The sequence below is a fragment of the Scomber scombrus genome, chromosome 5, assembly GCF_963691925.1.
Source record: "Scomber scombrus chromosome 5, fScoSco1.1, whole genome shotgun sequence".
Lineage (NCBI taxonomy): Eukaryota > Metazoa > Chordata > Actinopteri > Scombriformes > Scombridae > Scomber > Scomber scombrus.
In genome coordinates, this window is record NC_084974.1 from 17,215,905 (window position 1) to 17,242,187 (window position 26,283).

General features: G+C 41.2%; 1 protein-coding gene across 4 annotated transcripts; it reads left to right on the forward strand.

The window, feature by feature from the left end:
- Positions 1-677: 677 nt before the first annotated feature.
- arhgap32a (Rho GTPase activating protein 32a) lies at positions 678-26,283 on the forward strand. 4 transcript variants are annotated; one of them, XM_062418855.1, is made up of 22 exons: positions 678-928; positions 7,204-7,642; positions 8,577-8,682; positions 9,573-9,664; positions 9,926-10,010; positions 14,295-14,381; positions 14,488-14,625; positions 14,789-14,881; positions 15,567-15,689; positions 15,810-15,887; positions 16,381-16,462; positions 16,673-16,822; positions 18,337-18,439; positions 18,876-19,020; positions 19,413-19,495; positions 20,377-20,484; positions 20,644-20,789; positions 20,876-21,092; positions 21,620-21,768; positions 21,906-21,980; positions 22,092-22,796; positions 22,972-26,283. In XM_062418855.1, the coding sequence occupies exons 2-22, from the start codon at positions 7,554-7,556 to the stop codon at positions 25,233-25,235; spliced, it is 5,118 nt and encodes a 1,705-aa protein (XP_062274839.1). In that variant the 5' UTR covers positions 678-928; positions 7,204-7,553; the 3' UTR covers positions 25,236-26,283. The 4 variants fall into 4 exon arrangements, with proteins under 4 accessions (XP_062274839.1, XP_062274837.1, XP_062274835.1 ...); XM_062418853.1 differs by having other exon boundaries at positions 7,529-7,642; XM_062418851.1 differs by lacking the exon at positions 678-928 and adding an exon at positions 968-1,392 and having other exon boundaries at positions 7,529-7,642.

Sequence of the window (26,283 nt, forward strand, 5' to 3'; positions counted from 1 at the left end):
TTTTGGATAGAGGCAGACTCTTTTCCAGGTTTTATGCTTAGCTTAGATAAGATACCTCATATTTAACAGAGAGTGGCACGCTATAGATCTGCACATCAAATTCTGGCAAAAATGGAGAGTCTAAACATATATCCTAAAAGAAAATACAAACAGTGTTAGTCATGTATGCCTGAAAAATTGCATATATGTCAATTGATGAAAGTTGGAGATTCATTTTCTGATCCATTTTCTGTACAATAATGTTTTGATTAATGAACCCCCCCAAAATGCCAGTGTTAAGATAGTGTTGCAGGGACTAAACTAGATCATAAAGCCAAACGCCCACCAGAAAAAACAAGAAAAAAAGAGGAATAGCTCAATTTCACATTATCTCTGATGGACAAGCACAATGAGATGATGTATTAGGATGAGTGATTTGCACACCAGGTTTCACTCCTCTCACTGTTACCACCCCACCTACACTAGATGGTTATGTAATCCAGTACCAAGCATTACCTAACACCACACAACTTGCCAGATGGGGCTCCTCGGGCTGGTGAATTTTATAAAACAAGGGCTCCGTGCATACTCTCAGACTTACCTCATATTCAGGTCCTTGACATTGAAAAGGTCTGGGAATCCCTGGGGCTAAAACATCCCAGGGCGCGGGCACGAAATCAGTCGTGCGCGCTCCCGGTTCAGGGTGCAGATTCACAGCAGCCAGTCGGGCAGTCGTGGCTCTCACCCACACAGCTGCCTCGGCGATGTCGCAGCCGATCGTAGTTTTTTGGTTATGATCACCTACCTCAGATAACCAGCTGTCATCTGAGCTTGCGTCCGAGCTGAGTGTTTCTGCAGTGCGATGCTGACAACATGCTTCCTCGTCGAGAAGCTCAGCGCTGTGCAGCATAGAGGAGGCAGGAGAGAGGAGCAACGTGAACAGTGGCAGGTAAGCTCTTTGGAATAGGGATTGTCACACACTATCACGAACTGTATAGACAGATGTTGTCACTGCCCTGAATATGCCTCCTGAACATCAGGCTGAGGTATTTAGTCTTGATCAGCCAATCAACATTGAAATGGACGAAGGAGCCGTGTGTGTGTGTGTGTCTGTGTGTGTGTGTGTGTGTGTGTGTGTGTGGCCCCATGAAGCTCACCAGCAGACATCAGACTGTCAGGCCCAACAGGTCAGAGTACACCTGTGTGTGCGGTAAACTTTCCCCAGGCGAGCTTTCAGCTCTTTTAGAGTAGGCTACTGGTAATGTCTGTTTGATTGCACCACAGGTTATGAAAAGTTTATCGGAGGAAAGGATTTCTGTGCTGTTTTTTTCTTCTTCTAGGAATCACTGTAATGCAGTGGGTGGGCACAAAATCACCTCTAATGCAATACAAGGCAACAATCCTGCAACAAGTGTATGTGAGGCTTGATGATTTTATGAATGTATTTTTGAAGATTATGTGTTTATGTGTATTTTGATTTTGAGGCTGTACAGTACATTGTGTTGCTCTATTGGATTATTGTGACGCCTGCGTCCACAATATACTTATCATAGCTTATGTCTGTGCTGGAAGGTGTAGGTGCAAAATCATACATAAATGATACATGTTAGGTATATTACAGAGCTACAATACCTGATTATAAACTAGGATTGACAGAAAATTAATCAATTAATCATAGTTAATTCATAGCTTTTTTTTTTTGTTAAGCAAAAATGCCAGACATACCTACATCCAGTACCTCAGTTGTGAGGTTTTGCTGTTTCTGTGTCTCATATGATAGTGTACTGAAAATATTTGTGTTTTTGGCTGTTTGTTTGAAAGAACAAGATATTTGAAGTTATTGGCTTGGGCTTTAAAAAACTGTCATGGGCATTTTCTGACATTTTATAGACGAAACATTTATTGAAGAAAATGATCAGCAGATAAATCAATAAGGACAATAATCAGTAGTTGCAGCCCTGCAATATACTGTATTGTGAAGCCAGTGCTCACAATAAACAGTACTGTACAGTACAAAATAATAGGTAAATATTTGGAGTTTAAAGATATAATGCAGTTTACAACAGTAAAAACCTAAGCTTAAAACATGACCACATCTATGGCATAGATGGTAAGTGCTTTACAAAGCCAGTAATTGTTGCAGGGATGTTGTATTGGATTGCATCAAATAGTAGTACAGGTTACTGTGATCTTGTATCATTGTGTGGGAGTTTCTATGACACTCAATACTGAAGTAGTGAGCAGATAGCAAAGTGGTGTCCTGATATCTTCAAGAATCACTGTAATATTCTTAAAATATCTCATTAACGTCGTTGTCCTGCTTAGTAAAAGTTCCCTTTAACCTATTTTAAGCACATCATTAGTCTAACACAGAGCAAGTAAGTGAGGCCTATAATTCATTGTAAGGCTTAGGTTGTCATCCTGAGTGACAGCTCAGCTTGTTGATTAAATATTTGGGTCTTTGTTGTCTACAACTTAATCGCCCTGCTGTTCACCCTGCTCTCTGCCCTTCATCTGTGATCACTGGGACTCTGAAGGTTGCAGGACAGAGATTGAGCTGTGACACCGACTCAGTGTGAGATGAAATAAAGTTAATCTCACTCTGGTAGATTTCAAGAAGATTATAGGATCATATGACCCCCACCTTCTCCTCCCCCAAAGAAGTAAAGCACTGACCCAAGCTCCAATGAATATGGCTGGTTTTAAAATGGTCTGCATTGTGGCTCGCTGAGGCGACAGCGAAATCTGCAGGGTATAGCAACGATGATTTCATCGCCTCAGGCAGAATGGGTGACTCAAAGCTTGTGGCCAAAGGTTCTTCCAAGGCCTAATTTCCCTCCCTCTTGCTACCTCATCCTCCGTCTGGAGAAGCATCAAGTCACGATGGACGGGAGAGGTTGCCATGGCAACCACAGACCTTTCTCCACTGCGTCTCTCGCTTGTGTTGACTGCATTCCAAAGCCCAGAATGAGAGCATGAAACTAACTTTCCCCCTCGTTGACAACACAGGCCTGTCAAATCCTCTGGGGGAGAGCACACATCATATTCAAGACATGTTAAAGGTGCAATTAAAGCTGCTATAATCAATACTTTTATATTTACAATGGATAACATGACTCTGTGTATGTTAGTGCAGTTCAGTACAGTGCTTGTAGTGATGAACCGACAGAGAATTATCCCTCAACTCTGCAGTTCTCCTCAGCTCTATGGAGCATTTTTAGCATCCTTTAGCTCTTTGTTTTGTTTTTTTCTGGCTTCAACTGTGTTTTTAGTTCACTTTCAACACTCTCATCAGTGTAGTTTCCAGAAGCAGCAGCTCTGATAAAACCACTCTACGCTACCTGTCCAGCAGACAGCATACAGACAAACTTTGCGACCGGCTGGTGAACATAGAGGAGCATTTAGCAGTTAAAAAGCTGTATATTTTCCTCTGGGGTAAGTGGAGACCAAAGACAGAGCTAGAAGGGGAGTAAATATTGGAACTACATTCATCAGGTGGACACAAACATGACCAATGATTTCTAACGAGTTGGACAACGTGCAATGATGTCATTGTCTGTTTTTTTCTGTTCCCCTCAAGTACTTAAAAAACCCCAGTTAATATGAGCAACCGTATTCCTCATCCACTTTGATGTACTGGTGTTTGCAGCTTCATTTCCAAAGAGTACAGTTATGTAAGCTTACAAAGATAATGACATAACAGGTTTATTACTGTACCTTCTATAGCTGCAACAATTAGTCATTTAATTGATCAGTCAATTTATATGATTGACTTTTTAAAAAGAAAAAAATACAAAATTCACTAATTCCAGCTTCTTAAATGTGATTTTTTTTTTTGGTTTATTTAGTTTTCTGTGATACTAAACTGAATATCTTTGGTCAGCACAAAAATAACATTTGAAAATAATCAACAGATTAATCAATAATGAAAACGAACTAAGTTGCAGCCCTAGCCCTACTCTAACTAGCTAGTCTGAAGTTTCTTTTATGAAAATCTTTCTCTGTTATGTGTGTCAAAAACAGCCCACCTTAAATGATGAACTGGAGGCATTTTGATGTTATTTCAGTTCTGTAATCACTTCAGTTTAATAAAAGTAATGCTTGATATCCATATTTTGGCCACATAAGATTTAATAATTAGGTGTCATTGTGTTTGGATGGAGTTTGAATTGTCAAACTATATAAAATAAAAAAATAGCAGTTTTTATGTTCCCTCTCCTTCTTATAAGGCATATTTCCATATTCCTTTTATATGGGATAAATAATCTATGACTCACTTAGACACATCTGTTGTCTGTTTGTAGCTGAACATATGTAGGCAGCCATTCTTCATGTCAACACATAATACCGGTTTCATAAACAGCATGATTGTGTAGGCTGCCCTATTTTTCTTGAAAACGCCATGTAGGCCATCAGATATCAGGGCGACATCCTTCTGTGCTGTTCCAGTCTCCTGACATCAGAGCCATGTCTCTCTCATTAAGTGTGACAGGTAGAAGTCTTCTTTATTCTTGAATCTAGAATAGTATTTCTGAATACTTCGGATACAACTGATAGAGAAGCAGCGGAAAGATGATGTGTGCAGTAGCTGTGTGTAGATTTGATCCCAAGATTTCTAACATTGGACCAGTGTGTCCGAGAATTTGTGCTGGTGTCAGTTTCTATGTTAGACAATGATACACGTGATACTATAAAGAGCAAGATCACCTTCCAACATTTCTACAATCGTGACAGCTTCTGCTGAACATCTTGTCTTTTTATAGACTGGGCTATTTGTGGCGTTTGCCAAAACAGTCTACTTTTCATGTAAATGTGGTTTTCATGATATTAAGAGGTGCTTCTCATGAGTGCATTCAGTTGTTCATGTGTTCATGTGCTCTTCTCCCACAAGGTCTTTCAGATGAAAGCCAAAGCTCATGACACAGCTACCTCCGTGATATGAAGTACAACATGTTCCTACACTTGAAATCAGACTCACTGTCTGATGGGGTGCAATCAGCAAGGTCAGGCGTGGCACTGCATACCTCACAACATTTAAAAAAAATTTTTTATCAAGGAATGTAGGCAGTTGCTAGGAATCGTGTCTGCTTTATTAGCACCACATAGACAACATTTTATGAGGTAAATATGTTATCATGATAACTGTGAAGAACAACTTTGTTTTTGTGTTGTATTGTTAATATTTAAAGATCCCCCACAAAAAGTATAATTACCATCATAAAATCCTTAAAACATCATCTACTTCGCCCTCATTAAAGTGCTATTACCTATAAATAAACAAATATATTTAATTTTAGAAATTTAACTGCTGAACACAAGACGTCTTCAGCCTCACTGAAAAGTCCATTCTCAGTGTATGTCCACTGGAGGCTTCAAGTTTCCACATCACACTTGTGATGTACTTGTGATGCACAAGTGGAATACTGGACCAGGATTGTCCTCTAAACCAGTTGTGATGTCCCAAATCCTGTTCATAGGTTCACCCCTTAAAATCTGACAATGAGCAGAGGGATAATTAAGTGTCAAACTCTGCACAAACATCATTGCGCACAGTGAAACTCAAACATCCAACTGAAGAAACAAGACAAAAACATTTTTTTTTTTATTTGAGGGGCAATTTTAAGATGTACTTGGAGCCATAATTATATTACAATGAATCATAATACACACTATTCATTCATATGAATTTCCAAAGGCGTTTTCCCCAATTGACCTCTATAAAACAGTATTGAATGCAACGTTTTTTTAACAGTGACTTCATTTGCTGTCCATTTAATGCATCGGCTATCCTCTGGCAAGGTTACAATGTCTATTAGAGAGGAGATACTGTATGAGATGTGGATAGAGTGGAGTCCGATCTGGCCTGTATCCCTGTCTGCCTGCTCACATTCTGCTGAGTCAGGAGGCCTTGTGGAAGTCAGTCAACTGCAACTCAGTGAGGCTACGGGCCAGAGGGGCTGGTGGGAAACTGCTACTACAGCAGTGGTTGGGGCTGATGAATCCACTCGTTACTCCAAACATTTCTATGTTGATTAGCAGACCTGCTTAGAGAAGAGCTAAAACTGTTTCAGTGTTAATTGGTGGGATTTTTTAAGTGCTGTATCCAGACCTCTGAGGTGTTTTTGTGCCAACATGCCCCAAAGACTGTTTATTGCTATTTATGGGACACTTGTGGAGGAAGATAATGAAGAGTCTAGTTTCACTTGGTCAGGGCATTCCTTTTGTTTGTTTACTGTACAGAGTGGAGTAGTAATAATGGAGTCTGATACTCTCATATTCTCCTGATAGGAACTGTCTGAGTATCAATCCACTGGGCTGAATATTATCCAGATATTGTAAACACATACATTAAAAAAGGGGGGCAAATAACAGTATTTCATGGAATACAGTAATATTGCTGGATTTTTGTTGTCTGGAAACCTCAATAAATTGCAGAAACCACAAAAAACAACCCAGGACAACAGCATGTGGACATATATGGACATATATGTGGTTTCTCAATAAATTGCAGAAACCACAAAAACAACCCAGCACAACAGCATGTGGACATATCTATGCACACTAAGTAGTCCTTCAAGTAATGGAGCACAAGACAATGCAGAACCCACCATATTTGGCATTGTACTTTACTGACGCAAATTTGCAACTAGTCAAATTGCATATATAATCAGTTAAAATACAGTAAACCTGGATGTTTTTCGGGTTGCTGGGGCCCCAGGGCAGTTGCTCACTTTGCCCAGTTGGTTATTCAACCTTGCCACCATCTGTGTATAGGTCCAGATCTCTGCCAGGGTGCAAAATATAATTAATTAATATTGGATATGTGTTAACCCATCTTTAGATTGTTCAAGGTGTATGTTTGCATGTGTTTTGCTTTTATTGTAAAAGTAAAATAATGTTTACACCGTCATGAATAATGTGGAAGAAAGCCAGGATGGACCCAGGGGTGTTAACTCACTGTGTTTTGTGCACATCATCCAAATGACATGATTTTCATTTCAGGGTGGATTATTCTTAAATAGTAGCCCACTCTTCATGCTAAGATTGTATGCAGTCCGGAAAAAATACTACATTTACTACATACTACATGATAATAAAAATAATGCACTGATGACTGTTAAAAGCAAAAAATGGGCACTTCTTATCCAGAGACATAATTGGACTGAAGTTGCTGTGACAATCCTGACATTCCTTGACAAGAGAGGTTATTTCTGTTTTTTCCAGCTAAAACCTGTCAGTGTTACATGAAGAAGAAGCGGATATTCTCGTGAAAACTAAACCATCCTATGAATTCGGTGCCTGACATGCATTATCATTGAAGCAGCCCCAGCACTGAAGCATGATGTCATTGCAGATTACCGTCTGGGCTCTGTGGTTTCTAGCCTTGAGAGTCATACAAGCTGCAGCCTCAAGTGGGTTAACGTCTGGCAGTTTCATTGCATCGGACTCTACCTCTCATCCTCTGCTCTTCACCCACCCACCCATTCTCCTCCCTTCCTCCCTTCCCTCGCTCTCTCTCTCCCTTCCCTCCCACTCACGTGCTCTACAGTGGGCTGTTGCAGAAAGACAGTATCATGGAGGCTGGATGTGTGGTTGCCGCGGTGATTGAGAATGCTGCCTCAGGACCCCAGAGAGAACCAGGAAGTAGTGACGTCCTTGAGGGGTGAGTTACTCTCTTTTTCTCTGCACTCATGTCAGCTGAACGGAATCATTTAGAAACCATGTGTGATGTGTACAAAGAGGAATAAATGTGTGTATGTCCATGCAGGGTAATTTATGTGTGAGATGCTACATGAATAAAAGTAGGAGCATTTTAGTGGTAAAACTAGAACATGACCCTGTTCTCTGAGTGAGACAGAGAAAATAGAAAAAACAGTTTGTGTCTAAACCTTCATTAGATCTAAAGCGCACTGCATCTTACAGATTTACATCATGCCTGTATGCATCACATAACTCATAATTTGTGTCAGTGATCCTCATGCCCTGATCTCATCACGCTGAATCACTGTGACAAATCAAGGCCTGTCTCTCTCCTCTTGTCTCTCTGCCTTTGTTGCTCATAAAAGTTCAGCTGAATGGACCTCACCCTCCGACTACATTGAGTCACATTTTAGTGAAGGTTTTGTAAAGCACTCCCTTGTGGGTGGATTGCCTTTATGGCTCTCTGAATACACAAGCTTTGCTCTCCTGAGCGCATTCAAAAGCTGCTGTGGCTTTTTGTTGACCCTACCACGGTGTCACATGCTGCCATCTTTGAGACTAATCTGTATCAAGGAGGAATTTACTGTATTTTGTTCTCATCTAGATCTGTTTGGGGACAGATGATTATTTTTCTCATGTTTTATGGATGATATTAGAGATTCAAACACCACAGTCCTAGTACAACATGTTTTCTGGGCCATGCTGGTGCAATGTCATGATTTGAGCCCAAGCCACATATTGTGAATTCATCTCCCTCACTTGCTCCCTCTGCTGTATTTTTAAAAAAATGCAGGTTTTGTTTAAAACCTTCACATTACACCCTGAAGATGCTGGCAACATAGAATGCCATATTTCTTGTATCTTTATTCCTCAAATCACCCTGTGTGTTTCTGCAGAGATGTGTTTTCATCCACTGACTTGGACAAAGATGATGCCTTACCTGAAGCCACAAACAATAATCCTCCAGAAGACAATCAACCACAGGAGACATCCACTGCCATGGTACACGCCTACACACACAAACACACACACACAACTCTGAGTCATCAACCGCCACAAAAATACATAAACACATACCAACTGACACGTGGCCCTTCTTCCATGATGTGAAATCAGTTGATGAGTTGACGTCTCACCCTCAGGTTTTGAATGAGTGAGGTGGCATGTCTTAGAACAGCTGAGGTAAAGGTGTTATGAAAACGTTGTACTTCATGATGAGTGATGTCATAATCCCCTCCCTCTCTGTTAACTAAAGGTTATTCAAGTTTTACAAGGCTGCCACTGCATGTTTTTCTTTACATCTTCACCTCTTTTAGGGAATTATTCACTTGTGAGTGGAATACAAGTTTCATGGACAAGTTACAAAACATGACTTGAGCATTTCAATTGCATCTTAAGTACAGTGGAGTTTCTTTTTACACGTATTCCTTTCTTTCATACAATTTTCAAATTAGACATCATATTACACAACCAAAACTAATCAATTGACAAACTGGACAAAATGAACAGAACAAGACATAAACATTACCATCATTGATAGTATTAATAACATAGTTAACCGATATACAGACATGTTTTAGGAACAACTATGTTCATGGGTTCATGTAGGCAATGTAACATAACATAACATAACATAACATAACATAACATAACATAACATAACATAACATAACATAACATAACATAACATAACAGCACAGGATCGCAGAAATGAATCTATACAGATTTACAACTCAGGACTGTACAGATGTCTAAGTCTGTGTCATGCATGCTTTTATGCAACCCCTAGTTTTATGGTGATCAACATGATTACTGTTGACTATAATCACCTCTCTGCCAGTCATCCAGTGTCTGACTGACACTTATTGATATCCGCTCTCTCTGTTTGACAGGTAAGGAGTGATGACATCACAGAGCACCCAGCCGAGCCCCTCCTGCGCTCCTGCGTCAGCACAGCTAGCATGAAGGTCAAGAACATGAAGAAGTAGGTGCTCCCTGTGACAGTGTTGCTGCTATTATAGGCTGTAAACCAGGGCTCTTATCCAGGCCAGTGAAATGAGGAGCTATAAAATGATGGGCGAGGCACAGACAGACAAGTCCGCCTGCTGCATCAGTAACCCTGCTCTCACACATAGGCCTTGATTGCTTTCTTTTCCCTCTTTTGGTCTCTTTCCCTTTTGCTTTTCTCTCCATCACAGTGTCAGTGTGTTGAATACTGATGAGGTGCTGTTGTGTGTGTTTTTAGGCTGACGTTCCCCAGAGGTCACTTCCCCAGGTTGGCAGAGTGTGCCCATTTCCACTATGAGACTGTTGACTTTGGCAACGTTCAGGTGAGCGCTAAAATACTTACAGTGCGACTTCTGCAGCAAAGATCTATGTTTAGTAATTGTGTCGTTGGCTCAGGCTCAATGGCCATTTTGGTAAATTGCTCTAGAAATGCATCATTCTTGAAATGTAATGTGACACTGGAATCAATATCCGTGTTTGTCTTCTCTGGACAGCCCTGGTTTTATCCCCTTTTCTCCTAAAATCTCTGATATGAGCTGTCAGTGTAACAGTATCTGTGGAGATATAAAAATATGAATTGGTCCAGGGTGATTGCCTGCCATGCATACATCATTTGCACCACAAATTACATTGTTCGTATTCATGATAAAGCCATAATCCAAGCCCACCAGAATGCTAATTCTCACACTTTAAATATATTAATATCAGGCTCATCTGATCACTTGAAACCTGTGATCCTGCCAATAAGTGTAAACCAGTGAGTAAATGAGATACAATATATTCATTGTTAGATAGTTCAGTCCATCAAGGAATTGTAGATGACTTATTTGAAAGTAAAAACCTGTGCTGACAAAGCAGTAACAGGTGTGAGAATAAACTATTATATATATAAATACTATTTTGTGCTGTTGTAAGAATGGCAGTGTTGCACGGTCAGTCGGTCCAGACTGAAATATTGGTCCAACTATTGCATAGATTACCATGAATTTAAGGGGATTTACTGTTAATGACTAGTGATGCACTGACCTTTGGTCCAGCACTATCAGTAGGTCAAAATTTTCACTTATCCTGTGAAATATCTCAACATGAGCTTTCTAGATTGACACAAACTTTTGTAGCGACATTCTTGGTCCATAGGCAATCTACCCTTCAGTAATCCCCTGAGTTTTCATGTAACTTTTCATATTGCTTTATGACCAAATACCTGCAAAACTATTCAATCAGCTTCAGTGGAACTATGTGTTTAGTGCTAATTGGCAAATGTTAGCATATTAACATCCTGAACTTTGATGGCAATGCTATTTATTTTTAAAAATGTTAGCATTGTCATTATAACAGTTTTTAATGCTGACATTAGCGTTTAGCTCAAAACACTGTTGTGTCTAAGTACCTCACCAATATGCTAGCATGACTCTTACTCTTCATTCCATATACACATGTTAATTTAGAGAAATGCTGCAAATTGCAAACGTTATCTGCAAAGGCTTGAAAATTCTATGGTCCTGGACTCTGTTATAATAGACTTTAATGAGCTAACCTGACCATTGCATAGATGTTAAAGGGCCTGCACACCCACACTGGTGTTCACATATTCTGACTGATTACACGTTTGATCAGCTTAAAGGTGGCACTATGTGATGTCACCAGACTCCATGTACTAGTAAGGATGATAAAGGTATAATTTGTCCTGCTGTAACGGGTGCAACAAAGCTAACAAGAGAGTCAGGGAGATGTCAGTCTGCATACTCCCTCACAGCCCCGAGGTTATTAATTTCACCTGTGTGGGTAATTCATAGGTGTGCGGTGCCTTTTAAGTTTAAAACAGCTTGTTTGCTGCACTGATAACAAAAAGCAGTGGAGCAATAGTGATTGCTCAGTCATGAATGGGAGTGGATCTTAGCTGCCTGGTTAACCTCAGTGCAGTTCAGCTTGTTTGCCAGCAGAGTGCAGCAGTCGTCCCTCCACGACTGGAAGCTGTCTATGGAGCTCAACACAAAAGGATGCATGAGCTGTGCGTGCATGCTGAGGGGCTGAATCCCAATGTACTGTATACCATTAGTGGACTACAGTGTAGCAGGGTGGACTGCATTTAAATCCCAGGATGCACTCACTCTGTTGGGTAAATGTCTTCCTGCGGTTGCCATGACTGTGATGGCTCCATCAGTGGGGAGGAGGGAAGTGAAGCAGCCAAGCAGTTTCAATGACCTTGAAAAGCTCCACAGGGAGAACAAAAGCCGATCTGAGCTGGATGAAGAATATCAGTCTGGGGAGATGAAGAGACACTGAAAGCTGTACACACTGTCTGCACACACATATAAATACATGGTAGCCACTGTGCACAATGTTATAATACATTTTTACAACTACGTGTTATTTTTGATTAATTTCTTGCCTTAATTGCGAGAAATTAGTCTTTGTTCTTGTGATATTTCACATGATGCATTTGCCTGTCTCTATATGCACAGACTGTTGGCTGGAGGAAGGGAGGGAGGGTACTGATCGGGTCTCATGTATCCTAATCACAGAATAGCACAAGGACAGCAGGCTGCCTCTGTCTGCAGCCTGCCCGACTGATTCCACTCCAGATTAGCTCCAGTCTCGCCTTGAGAACGGAATGAATGAGGATTGTTTTGAAATGAAGAAGGGGCCGTCTATCTATCTTGTGCAGCTTTGCCTCTGTATGAAGGATGAGCTTGTGCATCTGTCTTTGCTATTTGAGCCCATTTACTGCCAAAACCCCCTTTGTCACCAGAGAGAGAGAGAGAGCGAGAGAGAGAGAGCGAGGCAGAGAGAGAGAGAGAGAGAAAGAGAGGGCAAGATGGAGAGGGTGCTGGGGGGAGGGCGATGGAGGCAGAGTACAGGAGAGGGAGGAGGGGGAAGAGAGCAAAAGAGAGAGGCAGGAACGGGGGTAAGACACACAGTGGGAAGCATCCTCTTTTCATATTTTCTGCTTTGAATGGAGCAATGAGTGCGTGGTGATCCAAAGACCTGTGACTGAGCATTTTACGTAAGGCGGAAGGGAATGGCAAACAGGCGAGCAAGGAGCAACATTTAAACCCTGCTCCCCTCAGCCAAGATTTGGCTTGTTGGAGGAGCTTACTGGGGTCCAGGACTGCGACTGCACACAAAGGCAGAGCCACTTCCTCCAGCTGCGGATGGATATCTGAGATGCTGTAGTGGCAGGTAACATTGTGACATGATCAGTTTGAGCTTCTTGTGCCAGATGTTTATGAATAAATACCATAATGGAATGGTATAATGTTTCAGTACAATGAGTTGAGCTGTGTTTAGACTAGCCTTTGAGGTATTAGCATCATGACGAAAGTGATGCTAGAAGTGATGCTCGAGCATGCCTATAAAAAAACGTTGTTTTATTCATCATTTCACATTTTTAAAAAAAGCTAGGTTCTTGTTTGAATCACAATGGATCTTGAATTATCTGTAATTCTTTGCCACTTCATTACTGTATTACTCTTCCTGCTTCCCATCATCCTTTTGGCCTCTTGACACTCTTCAGTACTTAATGTAGCTGTTTGCTTGGGAGTATTATCTCAAACAAATCCTCGCTGTGCATCAGTGCTCCTTCATCATGACTTATTCAAGAAGAATTTTCACAATCTGCGTTTTTTGTCAGTCCAGTTTGCTGTATTACAGTTGAGCAGTAACTAGGTCGCTGTGTGTTGTGTAACAGTGTATCTGGATGAGACACTAACTGTTATAAATATCCAGAACTTCCCTTGGCTTGGAGGCCTTTGAAGTCTCTTCTACAGTAATGTCTATCAATGTATTCCCAAACTCCTGCCAAGCTTTGATCTTCTCAGTTTTGGGCCATGTAGAAAATTGGTAAGGAGGATGGTTGAGGAAGAGAAAAAAGTCGATGCTAAATCTACATCGCCTCCAAGCATTGATATCTCAGCAGCTTATGTATTATACATTTCATACTGCAGGATTTATGGTGAATTGAGAATATGAATCACATCTACACGGTCGCCCATAAAGTTGGAATAATTTTGTTTTCAGACACATTCCTCTTTTTATTTTCTATATATACACATCAGCAATCACCTTTGACCAGGTGCAATGATATTGATCAATACAATTTTGAAAATATTTACACTTCTATCAAGAATAAATCACATTTTCACAATCATTTCATGGAAAGAGGTAAACAATATTTTATTCCAACTTTATGGGTGACCATGTATGTTGGAGGCTGAGGAAGTATACATATATTCCTAAAAAAAAAACATACAATGAAAGCTGTCAAATTAAAAAATCGATCAGAATTCATGAAGGTAACTTTTTCATAAAAGAAAGCTTTATTATATATATAATTATTGTTTAATGCTGACTTGCTTTTCTTTCATGCATTCTTCCCATGATTCTTTGTTGCTTAACTTTTCAAGGTTTCCATATTACAATCCACCGCTCAGTGTGAAAGTGGTTTTACTATTTCATGGAAAAATGGGGTTGGACATGGTGTTCTTCTTGTATATCAAGTCACAGACAAGGTTGCTGTATTATACACATCCATTATTTAGAAGATGGGCCCTTTAAATATTAGCTCTCTCTCTTTTTCTACTTTACTACTTTTTTTTCCTTCTCAGTTGGCCTTCGCAGAGGGGCAGGGTGAAGGACCGAAGGCTGGTCTGGACTCAAAAGAGCTGGTCTTCCTGGTCCAAATCACTTGCCAGGTACTATTACTTACATTTGTGAAATAGAGGTCTGTATTTGGTATAATATCACAAATGTATTGATTTCTTCAAGCTAACTGCAGTTCCTCCTTCTTTTCTTTGTTAGGGTCGAAACTGGCTGGTGACAAGATCCTATGAAGACTTCCGGGTTCTGGACAAACACCTACATCTGTGTATCTATGACCGCCGCTACTCCGAGCTCAGCGAGCTCCAGAGATACGACATATTAAAGGACACTGTTGAGGTACCATAGAGCTATAGTTCCATTATCTTTAATCTTCAACATAAACAATTGTCTGATTCAAACTAAAATCTCTCTTATATTTGGGATTAATTTGTTAACAATTGGCTGTTTTTTTAGATGTCAAATATTACTAAATCTTGACGGATCTTGTGTCTCCCTTCAGTCTGTAACCAAGATGCTGGCAACCTACCTGTCCCACTTCTCAGTCATCGCTGACAACAAGATCAACTGTGGTCCAGTACTAACATGGATGGAGGTATAAGTGCTTCTTTTCAGTGGTGTGATCATTTTTGGTATTGCTTCCTCCATAACTCAATTTTTTAAATATTCACAATTCAATTATTCATTTTTTTTTTTTTTTTAAATATTTGTTAATATACTTGTTTTCCCTGTCAGCTATTTATTTGATCACTAATTTCATAATCTCAAATAATTAGCCAGAACATTTTGGCTTGGCTCAGCACAATAACCAGATAATTCCAGTTAGCAAGTGACTACAGTTTATTGTGAGTAAATGTGGTAACTCTGCTGGACAGGCTGTGTAAAATCAGTCGACTTGATTGAATTATGATGTTTCTTGTGGGAGGTGTCTGGTGTTTTAAATTCATTGATATGTGTACTTAACTTGTGGGAACTGGCTGGAAAACACTTCTGTGTGTCCACTTTCCTGTAAACTGATTTGTGAAAAAACTTAATAAATTCATGATTGGCTGATTTTTGGTGCACCGAGGGCCTGCTGCCAGGAAAAATACAAATTAGATTAATGCAAATTCAGGTGGAAGAAAATGTATTGTGCTTTGTTGCTTCACATTCTATTACTTTTAATGAAGCTAGACTGGCTACCTCTCTGCTTCCAGTCTTTGAGCTAAACAAGGCTAACATTCCTCTTCTTCAAGTGTCACACTGTTGTTTAAGTGTTTATTTTTATTTATCTATATTAGATCGACAACAAGGGGAACCATCTGTTGGTGTCTGAAGAATCCTCAATCAACGTTCCTGCCATCGCCGCTGCACATGTCACTAAACGTTACACAGCTCAGGCCACAGACGAGTTGACCTTTGAGGTAAGGTCTTTTTAACTGGCTGTACTGAATATGTATATTTCTGATCCCATCATGATGTTGTTTTAATGTGTTCAGCTGTGATCAGACTTTATGCTCCTGATCACACTCTTTGTGTAACAGGTTGGGGACATTGTGTCAGTCATAGACATGCCTCCTAAAGAAGACACAGGCTGGTGGAGAGGGAAACATGGCTTTCAGGTAAAACATCTGCAGCTTCATTCACATTGTGGTCATATGAGATGGACGAAGAAGCTAATGTTCAATCATTTGTCTTATCTTCCAGTGAAAATACATGCGATTAAATACAATGTTTCCTCTTCCAAATTGTATTTTGTAAATTGTGTCATACTGACAGATAAAAGCATACTGCCTTTTGGCTTTGTGTTTGTTAATGTTTATTGTATGAGCTCAAGAAAAATTGTCTTTAAAATCACACTAGCAAAAAGAGGCTAGTTTGTCATTACAGATGACTGACACCAAAAGATGCTTGCCACAAAAAGATGTAGAGTAGATATTTTATGCCCTGAAGCAGTTCCGCGTCCTGATGCTTACTGACCTATTTCTGCACTTTCACCCTACGCCAGTCTGCTACAGCTCCACACCCCCCACCAGTCTTTTGAACATACGAGTGTATCACCATATCTGTCTCTCTTCTTTACTCTGTTCATCCTCTCTCTCTTTCTACTTGCAGGTTGGTTTCTTCCCCTGTGACTGTGTTGAACTGATAAATGACAAGATTCCCCCCAGTGTTCAAAGCTCTGTGCCGAAGCCAGGTACTCTTCTCTTTCCTTCTAAGCATATGTCTATCCTGCTGTTGATGATTTATTTAAGACCTGCTTCTGGGATATGAGATGGATTCATTTAAAGTGACGATTATGTGTGTGTGTGTGCGTGTGTGTGCGTGTGTGTGTGTGTGTGTGTGTGTGTGTGTGTGTGTGTGTGTGTGTGTGTGTGTGTGTGTGTGTGTGTGCCTTCCTAATCAGTGTGTAAGAAGCATGGAAAACTGGTTACGTTCCTGAGGACTTTTATGAAGTCACGACCACCACCTCAGAAGCTGCGGCAGCGTGGTATCCTCAGAGAGAGAGTCTTTGGCTGTGACCTGGGGGAACATCTCCACAACTCAGGACATGAAGGTAAAATATCCTTCAGTGGCTCTTTTTATTTTCCATTGTGTAATTCTTACCTGCTGGGAGTTCACACTGAAATCTTTCACATTTTCAAATTGACCCTGAGACAGGATTACTGAGTGAATCTGCTGCTGTACAGTGGATTTGTGATACATTGCTGTGAAGTTTGATGTGAATTGAGTCAGTGGTGTGAATGACTGTTTTTATGTTTGCCAGCAGGCTGTGCTTTTGCATTGATCCTTGTAGAACTGCAAAGAGCTCTGTCTTTATTTCTGTTTTGCAGATCTGTTGAAATGTATGGTATAAGAAGGGTGCAAAGCACACAGTAATTTCAACTGTCTATGTTCAATCATTAACTTTACGCTAGTGGCTTGTGACTCCTTAAAATGTCAGCTTGCACTTCAACCATATACAGTTTCATATAAAGAACGTGAAAAAGAAGCTAAAGTTGACTACTATTGTTTGTATACATAACCTCTGAAGTTACTGGAAGCCTGGCGAGGGGCAGCTTCCAGGAGCTAACCAATCAGAACAGAGTGGGCTCATCAGGAGGGGGGGGACTTGAGGAGACAGGAGCTATAACGGCAGATTCAGAGAAAGGCTGAACTGAGGGACTGGATAAAAAAGCAGTATAAGTTAAATTAAGAGTTTTTCGAACTGTAGGTCATGCAAAAGTAGTCGAGTGGAGCCCCAGAATAAAAACATGGGCCTGAAAATGTGCATGATATGTCCTCTTTAATCATAATGTGACCCCTCTGATGTAGGAATATTTTATGTAGACCTAAGTGATACAGTATGTAAAGGATGGACTAGCGTACTCTGTGTTTTGTTAATGTCAACTAATCCCATAAAAAGAACTGCATTCACTCCCACACACATGTCACGCAGTGCAACAGTGTGATGAGTTTACATGTTTTTAATGTTTTTTGGACAACAATGGAGGTCCAGCACAGGCTAAACTTGTTAGTTGTTGTTTTTTATATTTGGGAATTTGTTAATAGTAAAAACAAAAAAACATTTTAAAAAAACACCAGACCTATATCATTTTAACATAATTTGGGTAGGATTTTAAATGTTGAAGCATATGATTGCATAAAGTTGTATTATAACATGGGCAGCTATGGTTTAGGTGATAGACCGGGTTGTCTGTTACTCAGAAGGCTGGTGCTTCATTCTCCGAATACTCCTCTACATGTTGAAGTGGCAAGATACTGAAGCCCAAATTGGCCCCGATGGTTGTGCCAGTACCTTTCATGGTAGCTTGCTTGCCAGGGTGAATCAGCTGCCGAAATATTGTAAAGTGCTCTAAATAAATGCTATATAAATAGAGTTATTAAATGCAGTGTGTGTATACAGCACCCACAGGTGGTGAGGAACATTTGCGCTAGACTGTGACTAAGTGACGCACCCTCACTTCGTGAAAGCACATAACAGAATTACATTTTCTGTGTCTGTCTGTTTTATAGAAGCCTATAACCTACATGTAGCATCCTCTTGTGACTGTCTACTCTCTCCTGTAGTGCCACAGGTTGTTAAGAGCTGCGCTGAATTCATTGAGAAGAATGGAGTTGTGGACGGAATCTACAGACTGTCTGGGATCTCCTCCAACATCCAGAAACTCAGGTTTGTGCCCATTCTGTTCATGATTTTAAATGTTGTCTGTCAGGTCAAAGCAAAGAGCTGCTAACTTTTAGTTCCTGTGGCAAGTGACTTGGTAACTCCATCCCAACAACTTGTAGGTGTCTGTGTAAGATCCTTTACATACTGAGGATGTTAAAGAGGATAATCCTGGAAATCCTAGAAAATCCTGCTTTTTTTGGTCATGTTTTGTGAAATAGGATGTGCAAAGTTGGCAGCTGTATTTGTATTATCCCTTTAAAGCACCCTTTCACTATAATTTTATAGTTATATAATGAATTCACCATGCAAATTATTCAGCAAAGAGTAGCTTTTATCTTTGAAATGTCCTCCTTGTTTTTATGTTTTTATACAGACAGATGGGCAGTAGGAGGGCTCCCACTCTGTTCTATATTTTCTTCTTCTTTCTTTCTCCCACTAGACATGAGTTTGACTCGGAACAGATCCCAGACCTCACCAGAGATGTCTTCAGACAGGATATCCATTCAGTGGGCTCCCTCTGCAAGCTGTACTTTAGAGAGCTGCCCAACCCTCTGCTAACCTACCAGCTCTACGACAGATTCTCAGTAAGGACCAGGACTTTGTAACTGGGACAGGGATTTGTGCTCGGGATAAATATGAGAGTGGGAACTGGAATAGGGGTCATGCATTGTGAGGAGAAAAGTATGCAGGGTAAAAATTTCCACTTACTTAGTGATAATCAAATCATTTGGAGAAACTATTTAAACAATTCCATCTCATTTTGAAGTGCTGCTTGAAATGGGGTCATTGCATTATGTTGAGCTCTCTAAGAACAGCAGGGGGATAGGCATGCTAAAACCGAATAGCAGATTAAGCAAGTCAGAACACTGGCTGCTCTGAATATAAAAGGGAAAAGAGAGCGGGAATGTTAAGGCAACTCCCTCTGCTGTGATTATCAGCCTCTCTGTGATGTGTGCTTTATCCTCTGTCTTCACAGGAGGCTGTGTCTGCAGCCACAGATGAGGAGAGGCTGGTCAAAATCCACAATGTCATCCAGCAGCTGCCACCTCCTCATTACAGGTCCAGTATAAAGCTCTGTGTTGTACCCTGGTGGCTTGAAATGGAATTTTTTTAATATCCTGAAAATGATGCACAGCATTGGAGAGAACAGGTCCAACTGTCTCTGGTGTTGTGCTGATTTGATTTGTCTGAACACACTGTCCCAGGAAAAATAAAAATGCAGTCATATGTAAAATAAATCCCCAAAAATGTCATTCTGATGACCAAAGAGTACAACACAACGTTCTCCCTCTACGTAGTTTCTTTTAACAAAGTATGCAAAGTTAATTTAAATTCTTCCTCCAGTCAAAACATTTTTTTTTCTTATTACTTCATATGCAAAGTTTGATGCTAGAGGACTGTTTTCACATTAGTCTGCTGAAAGAGCAATGTTTATGAGCTTGAGTTGTGATATCACAACTAGTTTGGAGCCAGTTGTGGTCCAATACAAAACTTCAAGGAGTGCACATACAGATATGCAGACATCTCGAGTCCATCAGTTAAACTTTTGAAAGGAACAATATTACATATACATAGACTCTGGATTTTAATAAAATTAAATGAATAATTAATATCTTTTTTAAAAAGATTTTTTTTAAGGAGGTAATTTAACTTTAAAAAAACAACAACAACAAAAAACAACATTAGGCACAAGTTATTAGTGAAAGCAGATTATTTTTAGAGTCTCCAAATATGTCTGGAGGGGACCTTTTAATCATGCATCTAAACTGGTGGACTGCACTCATGACTAATGCCTCCATCTGCTGGTAACAGGCAGCATAACAGTGTTATATGACCCCTTTGACCCTCTCTTATATTCCAACTATCTTTACTGCCAAAAGGAATTTTTTTATTTTATATGTGAAGTTTATATTACATGTTTGAATTTCCTTTATTTACAGGACTCTGGAGTTCCTCATGAGACATCTCTCCCACCTGGCCACCTTCAGCCCTATCACTAACATGCACACTAAAAACCTGGCAATTGTATGGGCGCCTAACCTCCTCAGGTGAATTATCACTGCCAGTGTGTAGCTGAATGCAAACTGTTAATTTAGCACCATTAGAATTGCTGTTTCATTTATACCTGCTATAACAATGAAGTGGGTCATGTCTCAGTGGTCTCAGAGCTGTGAAATAGGTTGGTCTGCACTGTAACTGTGTTTCAGGTCCAGACAGATTGAGTCGGCCTGTTTTAGCGGCACAGCAGCATTCATGGAGGTGCGTATCCAGTCAGTGGTGGTAGAGTTCATCCTCAACAACACTGAGGCTCTCTTCAGCCAGAAACTCAATGCCATCATACGGGAAAGCACCGGTAGGTGAAAATGGAAACAAGATAACATATGGCATCTCTTTTGAGAAAATACAGTATGTAACACAATCTGAAAACTTTGTCTTTAGGTAACAACACTTTATCCAGACCCAAGTCTCTGCTTGTCTGCTCCCCGTCCACAAAGTTATTGTCTCTGGAGGAGGCTCAGGCTCGCACTCAAGCACAGCTCGGCTCTCCAGCCACCACCCCCTGCCTCACCCCCAGCGACTACATCGAGGTGGGGGAGGGACCTGGAGCTCTTCTCGGCAAGTTCCATACAGTCATCGAGCTCCCGCTGGAGAGGTAGTTGTATTGTTTCATATTTCAATTATTCTCCTTCTTGAGCATTACTAATGATATCAACATTTGTGATTTTTCATTGTTCATTGTACTGCGCTGATATTGTCTCATTTTTAGTTCTGAAACAGTATAACAGTCCTTTAATCAGTAGTCCATTTGACAGAAAGTTACTACACAACAATGTTCATAATCAATTAATCAAATTATTTATCAAGCAAAAATACCAAACGTTCCCTAATTTCAGCTCAGTAAATGAGAAGATCTGTTGCTTTTTTCTGTTTTATATCCTTGAAATTAAATATCTTTGGATCTTGGACTGTCAGACCAAAGAAGCAATTTGATACTTGGGATTTATTTTTCACTATGAACTGCCCACTAACAAGTCTTTTTTTAAATCAACAAATTAAATAGTTATAGCCCTAATCTTTTGTTTTTGTAATTTTTATTCATTTCTGCTTATGTAAATAAATGAGGTAATCTTATTTGTTGAATGAAAAGACCAGTGTTAAAGATGATTTGTTTCTGTGTTGCAGCAACAAGCGGCCTCCTGCTAAGGCTAAGAAGTCTCCTGTGGGGAACTGGCTCTCCTTTTTCCACCTGGGAAAGTCCCACTCTGTGTCTAAACGTAAATTGAAGCGACACCCCAGCGAGCCTAACGAGATAAAGAGCATTGCACTGCCAGGTCAGATCACTTCAGCTGTTACACAGACAGAAAACTTTTTAAATCATTTTTATCTTGTCAATGGACACTACAGTGTGTTGGAATGTTCAAAGATTTATTTTATTGGGGAAAATAATTTGCTCTGAAAACATTTGTAGGTGGAAGAGGAGATAGTGGTACATTGCGCTCTACCAAAAGCGAGGAATCTCTCACCTCTTTGCACAATGTCGAAGGTAATTATTTATCAACATTTTGTCGACAACAGCTGCCTCCCAGTGATTTACATGATATGTGTTTTTGTGAAGACTCAGTCTAAATATCCAAGTGTTTTTTTTACGTCCCAGGGGAACCTCCAAGCTACCGCCGCCTCAGACCTCGTTCGACTAGTGAGGCTATTTCTGCAGTCAGTAGAGATGACCTGCGCAACACCAGAAGTAAAGATGACCACAGAACCCACTCATTAAATGAGAGTTATAATGGTGCTGATCGTGTCCGTACTGCAGCATGTGTCTCACCTCCACATCAGGACGATGATCTCGACCTCTGTCCACCAGCTGCAGGCATCTCTACTTTGGACTTTGACCCCATGTCTTTTCAGTGCAGTCCGGCCTCTGCGACACCTGGACCGCAACACAACAAAGACGGAAATAAATGGAGAAAGGGCGCAGGTTGTTTCAGTGAATCAGAGCCAATCTCCTCTCCAAACAACAACGACATGAGCTGCTTTCAGTCACCAGATATTAGCACGGCTCTCGGTAAAGGTGGGAGGAAAGTTACCTCCAAGCCGCTTTCTCCTAAACTCAGGAAGAAATCCTTTAAGACACAAGCAGATGTTCAGACTGCATCCGCCTCCACATCATTCGGAGTGGCAACATCCTCTCCTCCACCTCTTCCCTCCTCTTCTCCCCCAGTGGAGAAGCGTGAAACTGCCGTGGCAGATGGAAAGGAACCCAGATCACCTTACCAACACTGCAGCCCACTCAGCACAGTGAGCCAGGCATCAGCCCTGACAGACCTCAGTCAGTCTGCACAGAATATGCCTGATCCAGGTCAGTATCACTCCTCTTTAACAGCATGCATATACTGTATATAGTTAGTATGTATTTAAATAATAATGCATTCTCTAGTTTCTTATGAAAGCTTTTGTGTCTTGTCCCATCATGTCTTACCATAGCTTTGTTTGTCCTGTCATACTGTAGCGTTGTTTGTCTTATCCCTCCCCAGGAACAGATAGACTTATGAGTTCAGTGTCTGTTCTCCCTCCTCATCCTCCCTTGACGAGTGCTGCACGCAAGTTGGCTTTGGCTTTGGCTGAATCTGCCCAGAAGGCCAGTAGTGGCTCCCAGAGAAGAAACAATGTCTCCACACACCCTGTCCAGAGGCAGGAAGCTCCTCACTCCCAGGACAGACCCCCTCGGCCCTCTGTTCTCGATCTTAAAGTGTACCCCCAGGAGTACTGCGGCCCTCATGTCTCTGCTGTCCCACAGTGGCAAAAATCAGCGCACGGCCCTGTGGAGAGCCACTGCTACCCTCGTCCTGTTCATTTCCTACCGGCGCACCTCTGCTCGGAGCCGTTGCAGGTCACTGACGCACAGGAAACCATGTGCAATTTCACACCTAATGTCAGCCCCCTTGGGTCAGGGAGCTTGGATGACGGCAGTGCAGAAATGAGGGACCGCAGAAAGGAAAAAGAGCAAGTGCATAGAGGTGTCACACAGGCAGAACCCACATATCAGAGTGTTGGGGTTTCAACACCTACTCAGCCTGTCTGCTCCACTCAGAGCCCCTCAACTTCTCCCATATATGTCAACACCGACTCTATCAATGTCTTTAATTTCCGCGCTGTTCTGGCTGAGACCTCCATGCCTGCTTCGATTGAGGAGGCCCTTCCACGTCCATTACAGACATCATCAACCCATAACTACAGCCCAGAGGAGGACAGACCTCTGGACCTGGTTGAGGATGTCTACAGTAATCACTATCATCATCATCGGCCGATTCAAGCTGGACGAATGCCTGCACCTCACTGCCCTCGGCCCGATGCTCTGCCACATCACCTTTCGGGGCCAAAAAGCATGCACATGCAGTCCTCTGAAAGCCGCTACAGCACTTTAGGTTTAAGGCACCCTTTGTCACCTCAGTACAGACGTTACAATAGAGATGAGCACCTTATCAGTGGCTGCCACAGGCAACAAGGCCAATGGCAGAGGTCAGACGATAGAATAGTGGGGCACCCAGCCATCCGGAGGGCTCGCTCCTTCCATGCCCCTCAGATTAGTCACTATGAGCCGCCAGAAACAGAAGTCCTGCCCCCTGACACCATGTTTTATGTTGAGCAGACTTCAAGCCAGGAGGCACCCTATCAAAGACTGGTTCAAACTGGTCTTCAGCCTGTTCGACCACAGTTTGAGAATGCTCATGCTGACTATCATTACAACCGCTACGCTGATATGAGCCCAAGAGATGGCTCCTGTTATTACGTGGAGCCATGCCGCCAAAGTGGTATCCGACACAGTCAGTCTTACACAGTACGTTCCACAAGGGGAAGTGGACAATCGGATTACTACAACTACTCTCCACATCATGTCCCCCCTGTCAACAAGGAGCTTTACATAGAGAGCCGGGACACGGTAGTGTATGAGGCTAGAGATGCAGAAGTTTTTGAGAGAGTCGTTTATCAACCAGTCAAGCAGGGGAGTAAATGCAGGCGTAAAAACACATGTCCAGTGTCTCCCTATGAGAGTCCTAACTCACAGACAGACTCAAGAGGCAGAGAGATTATGCACACAAGGAGCAAGTCAGATCCTGGAAACGCCTGCCTCCTCTCCACCAACAGGACAGAAAGTCAAAATGTTGTAGCCACATCCCCAACGTCCCCCAGGTCCCAACAGGCAGACCCCGAGGGCATCCGGCAGCAATGTGGTCACCGATCCAGTGCAGAGGCAGGAGCATCGAGGCGGATTCATATTAAAGAGAGCTCCTTGCAGCAGCCAGCGCTACGTAAAGTCCCCTCCCCTCCTGAAGGGGGCTGTGCTAACCCCAAGAATATCCAGCACAATGACAGAAGCCATACACGAGGTCATGACCAGGATCGATTGATGATGACCAATACTGTCAACAACTACTCTGGTATGTTGAAACCCAGTATCCTCAGGAGACCAGGCCGCTCGCAGAGCACCAGAGAAAATCGCCACTACTATCATTTCCACGCCAAATCCCCTCTGGATCCTGAACATCTGGGATCCTTTTCCACTCAGCCAAACAGAAGGACTCAGAGCACTAAAGTCAGGCCCACACAATATGACCACATGGAGGGGTATTACGCAGCTCCCAAACCTAAACCCATAAGATCTGGTAAAGCCGTGGCCGGATATTTGCCTGGCCAGGGTTGTAAGTCTCCCCATGGTCACAGACTGCTTTCTAAGGCTCTGGGTCATGAGGCTTTTTATCATGCTGCATTGAGATCAGAGGCCGGGGTCTATGAGTGATTCTGACTTCTGGTTTTTATCTAATTCCACATCGGGGCCAAAGGAGAACAGCACTTTATCCTCTGCCAGATCAACAGACTGTTGCATTGAAAGTGTGTTTGTTTTAACCTTCATTCAGGAGCTGCTAAAAAAGTGTGAGGTAAAGCCGCTGCTGCTGCTGCTTCTGGGGATTCATACTGTTGCTGGTAGTGTCATATTTTACAGTTGTGCTTAAGGGAGCTCAAAAAGAACAAATGAATCATATGCAGATATTGTCTTAAATTTAGAGATGTGAGTGTAACAGTAAGAGGCATGTTTGAGAAAATAATGGCTGATATATTTTATTTAATGTCTAAAAAAACAAGGGACGACAAGGTAAAGTAACAAATGGTTTTATCTATATGATTTTAAAGTACATATAAGGAATGTGCATAAAATAACATTCATTTTAAATGTATATTTGTATAAATAACACACAGCTAACATGTGGCCAATGTACTGTACATTTTGTTTTCTATTCTAGTCTGTTCAGACTTCAACAAGCACTTTTGAGGATAATTGTGTCTGAAACACATTGTCTTAACGTGGTGTACATGAAGCCTCTTGATATACAGTATATATTTTTTTTTCTGTAAGAAACGGCTTGCTCTGAATCATCATTAAATACTAAATTAGCACTTTTTGGAGAGGTAAAATGGAAGATAACCTCGTGGTTTTCAACTTTTTACCCCCTTTACCACACATTGTATAATGCAATCTTTAAATAACAATGAATGCTATCATATGTGTTAAAGCTACCTGGGCAAAACATGCTATACATAAATGCAAATCAGCTCATTCATTAAGAAGTGTATTTTGTATGGCATTGTGGTTTTGTCACAAAAATGAAATTTTCTTTCCTCTTTTAGGGAACTTTTAACATTGTGGTGTTTTACATAAAATATGATGTTTTATTCATTAAAGATGCTATTTCAAGTCCAAACATGTAGATGAGGACATTCTGTTAAGACATGTTAAATGGGTTATTTTAGTGAGCGTCTTAAAAGAAATAAAGATATATTATCAATGA

Excerpts from the sequence above, each read along its gene's own strand:
- arhgap32a (XM_062418851.1), top strand. The coding sequence starts at position 1,331 with ATGCAGTGGGTGGGCACAAAATCACCTCTAATGCAATACAAGGCAACA. Across the intron at positions 16,463-16,672 it reads AAGCTCTGTGCCGAAGCCAG|TGTGTAAGAAGCATGGAAAA; the intron begins GTACTCTTCTCT and ends CTTCCTAATCAG. Across the intron at positions 21,981-22,091 it reads CTCTTTGCACAATGTCGAAG|GGGAACCTCCAAGCTACCGC; the intron begins GTAATTATTTAT and ends TTTACGTCCCAG.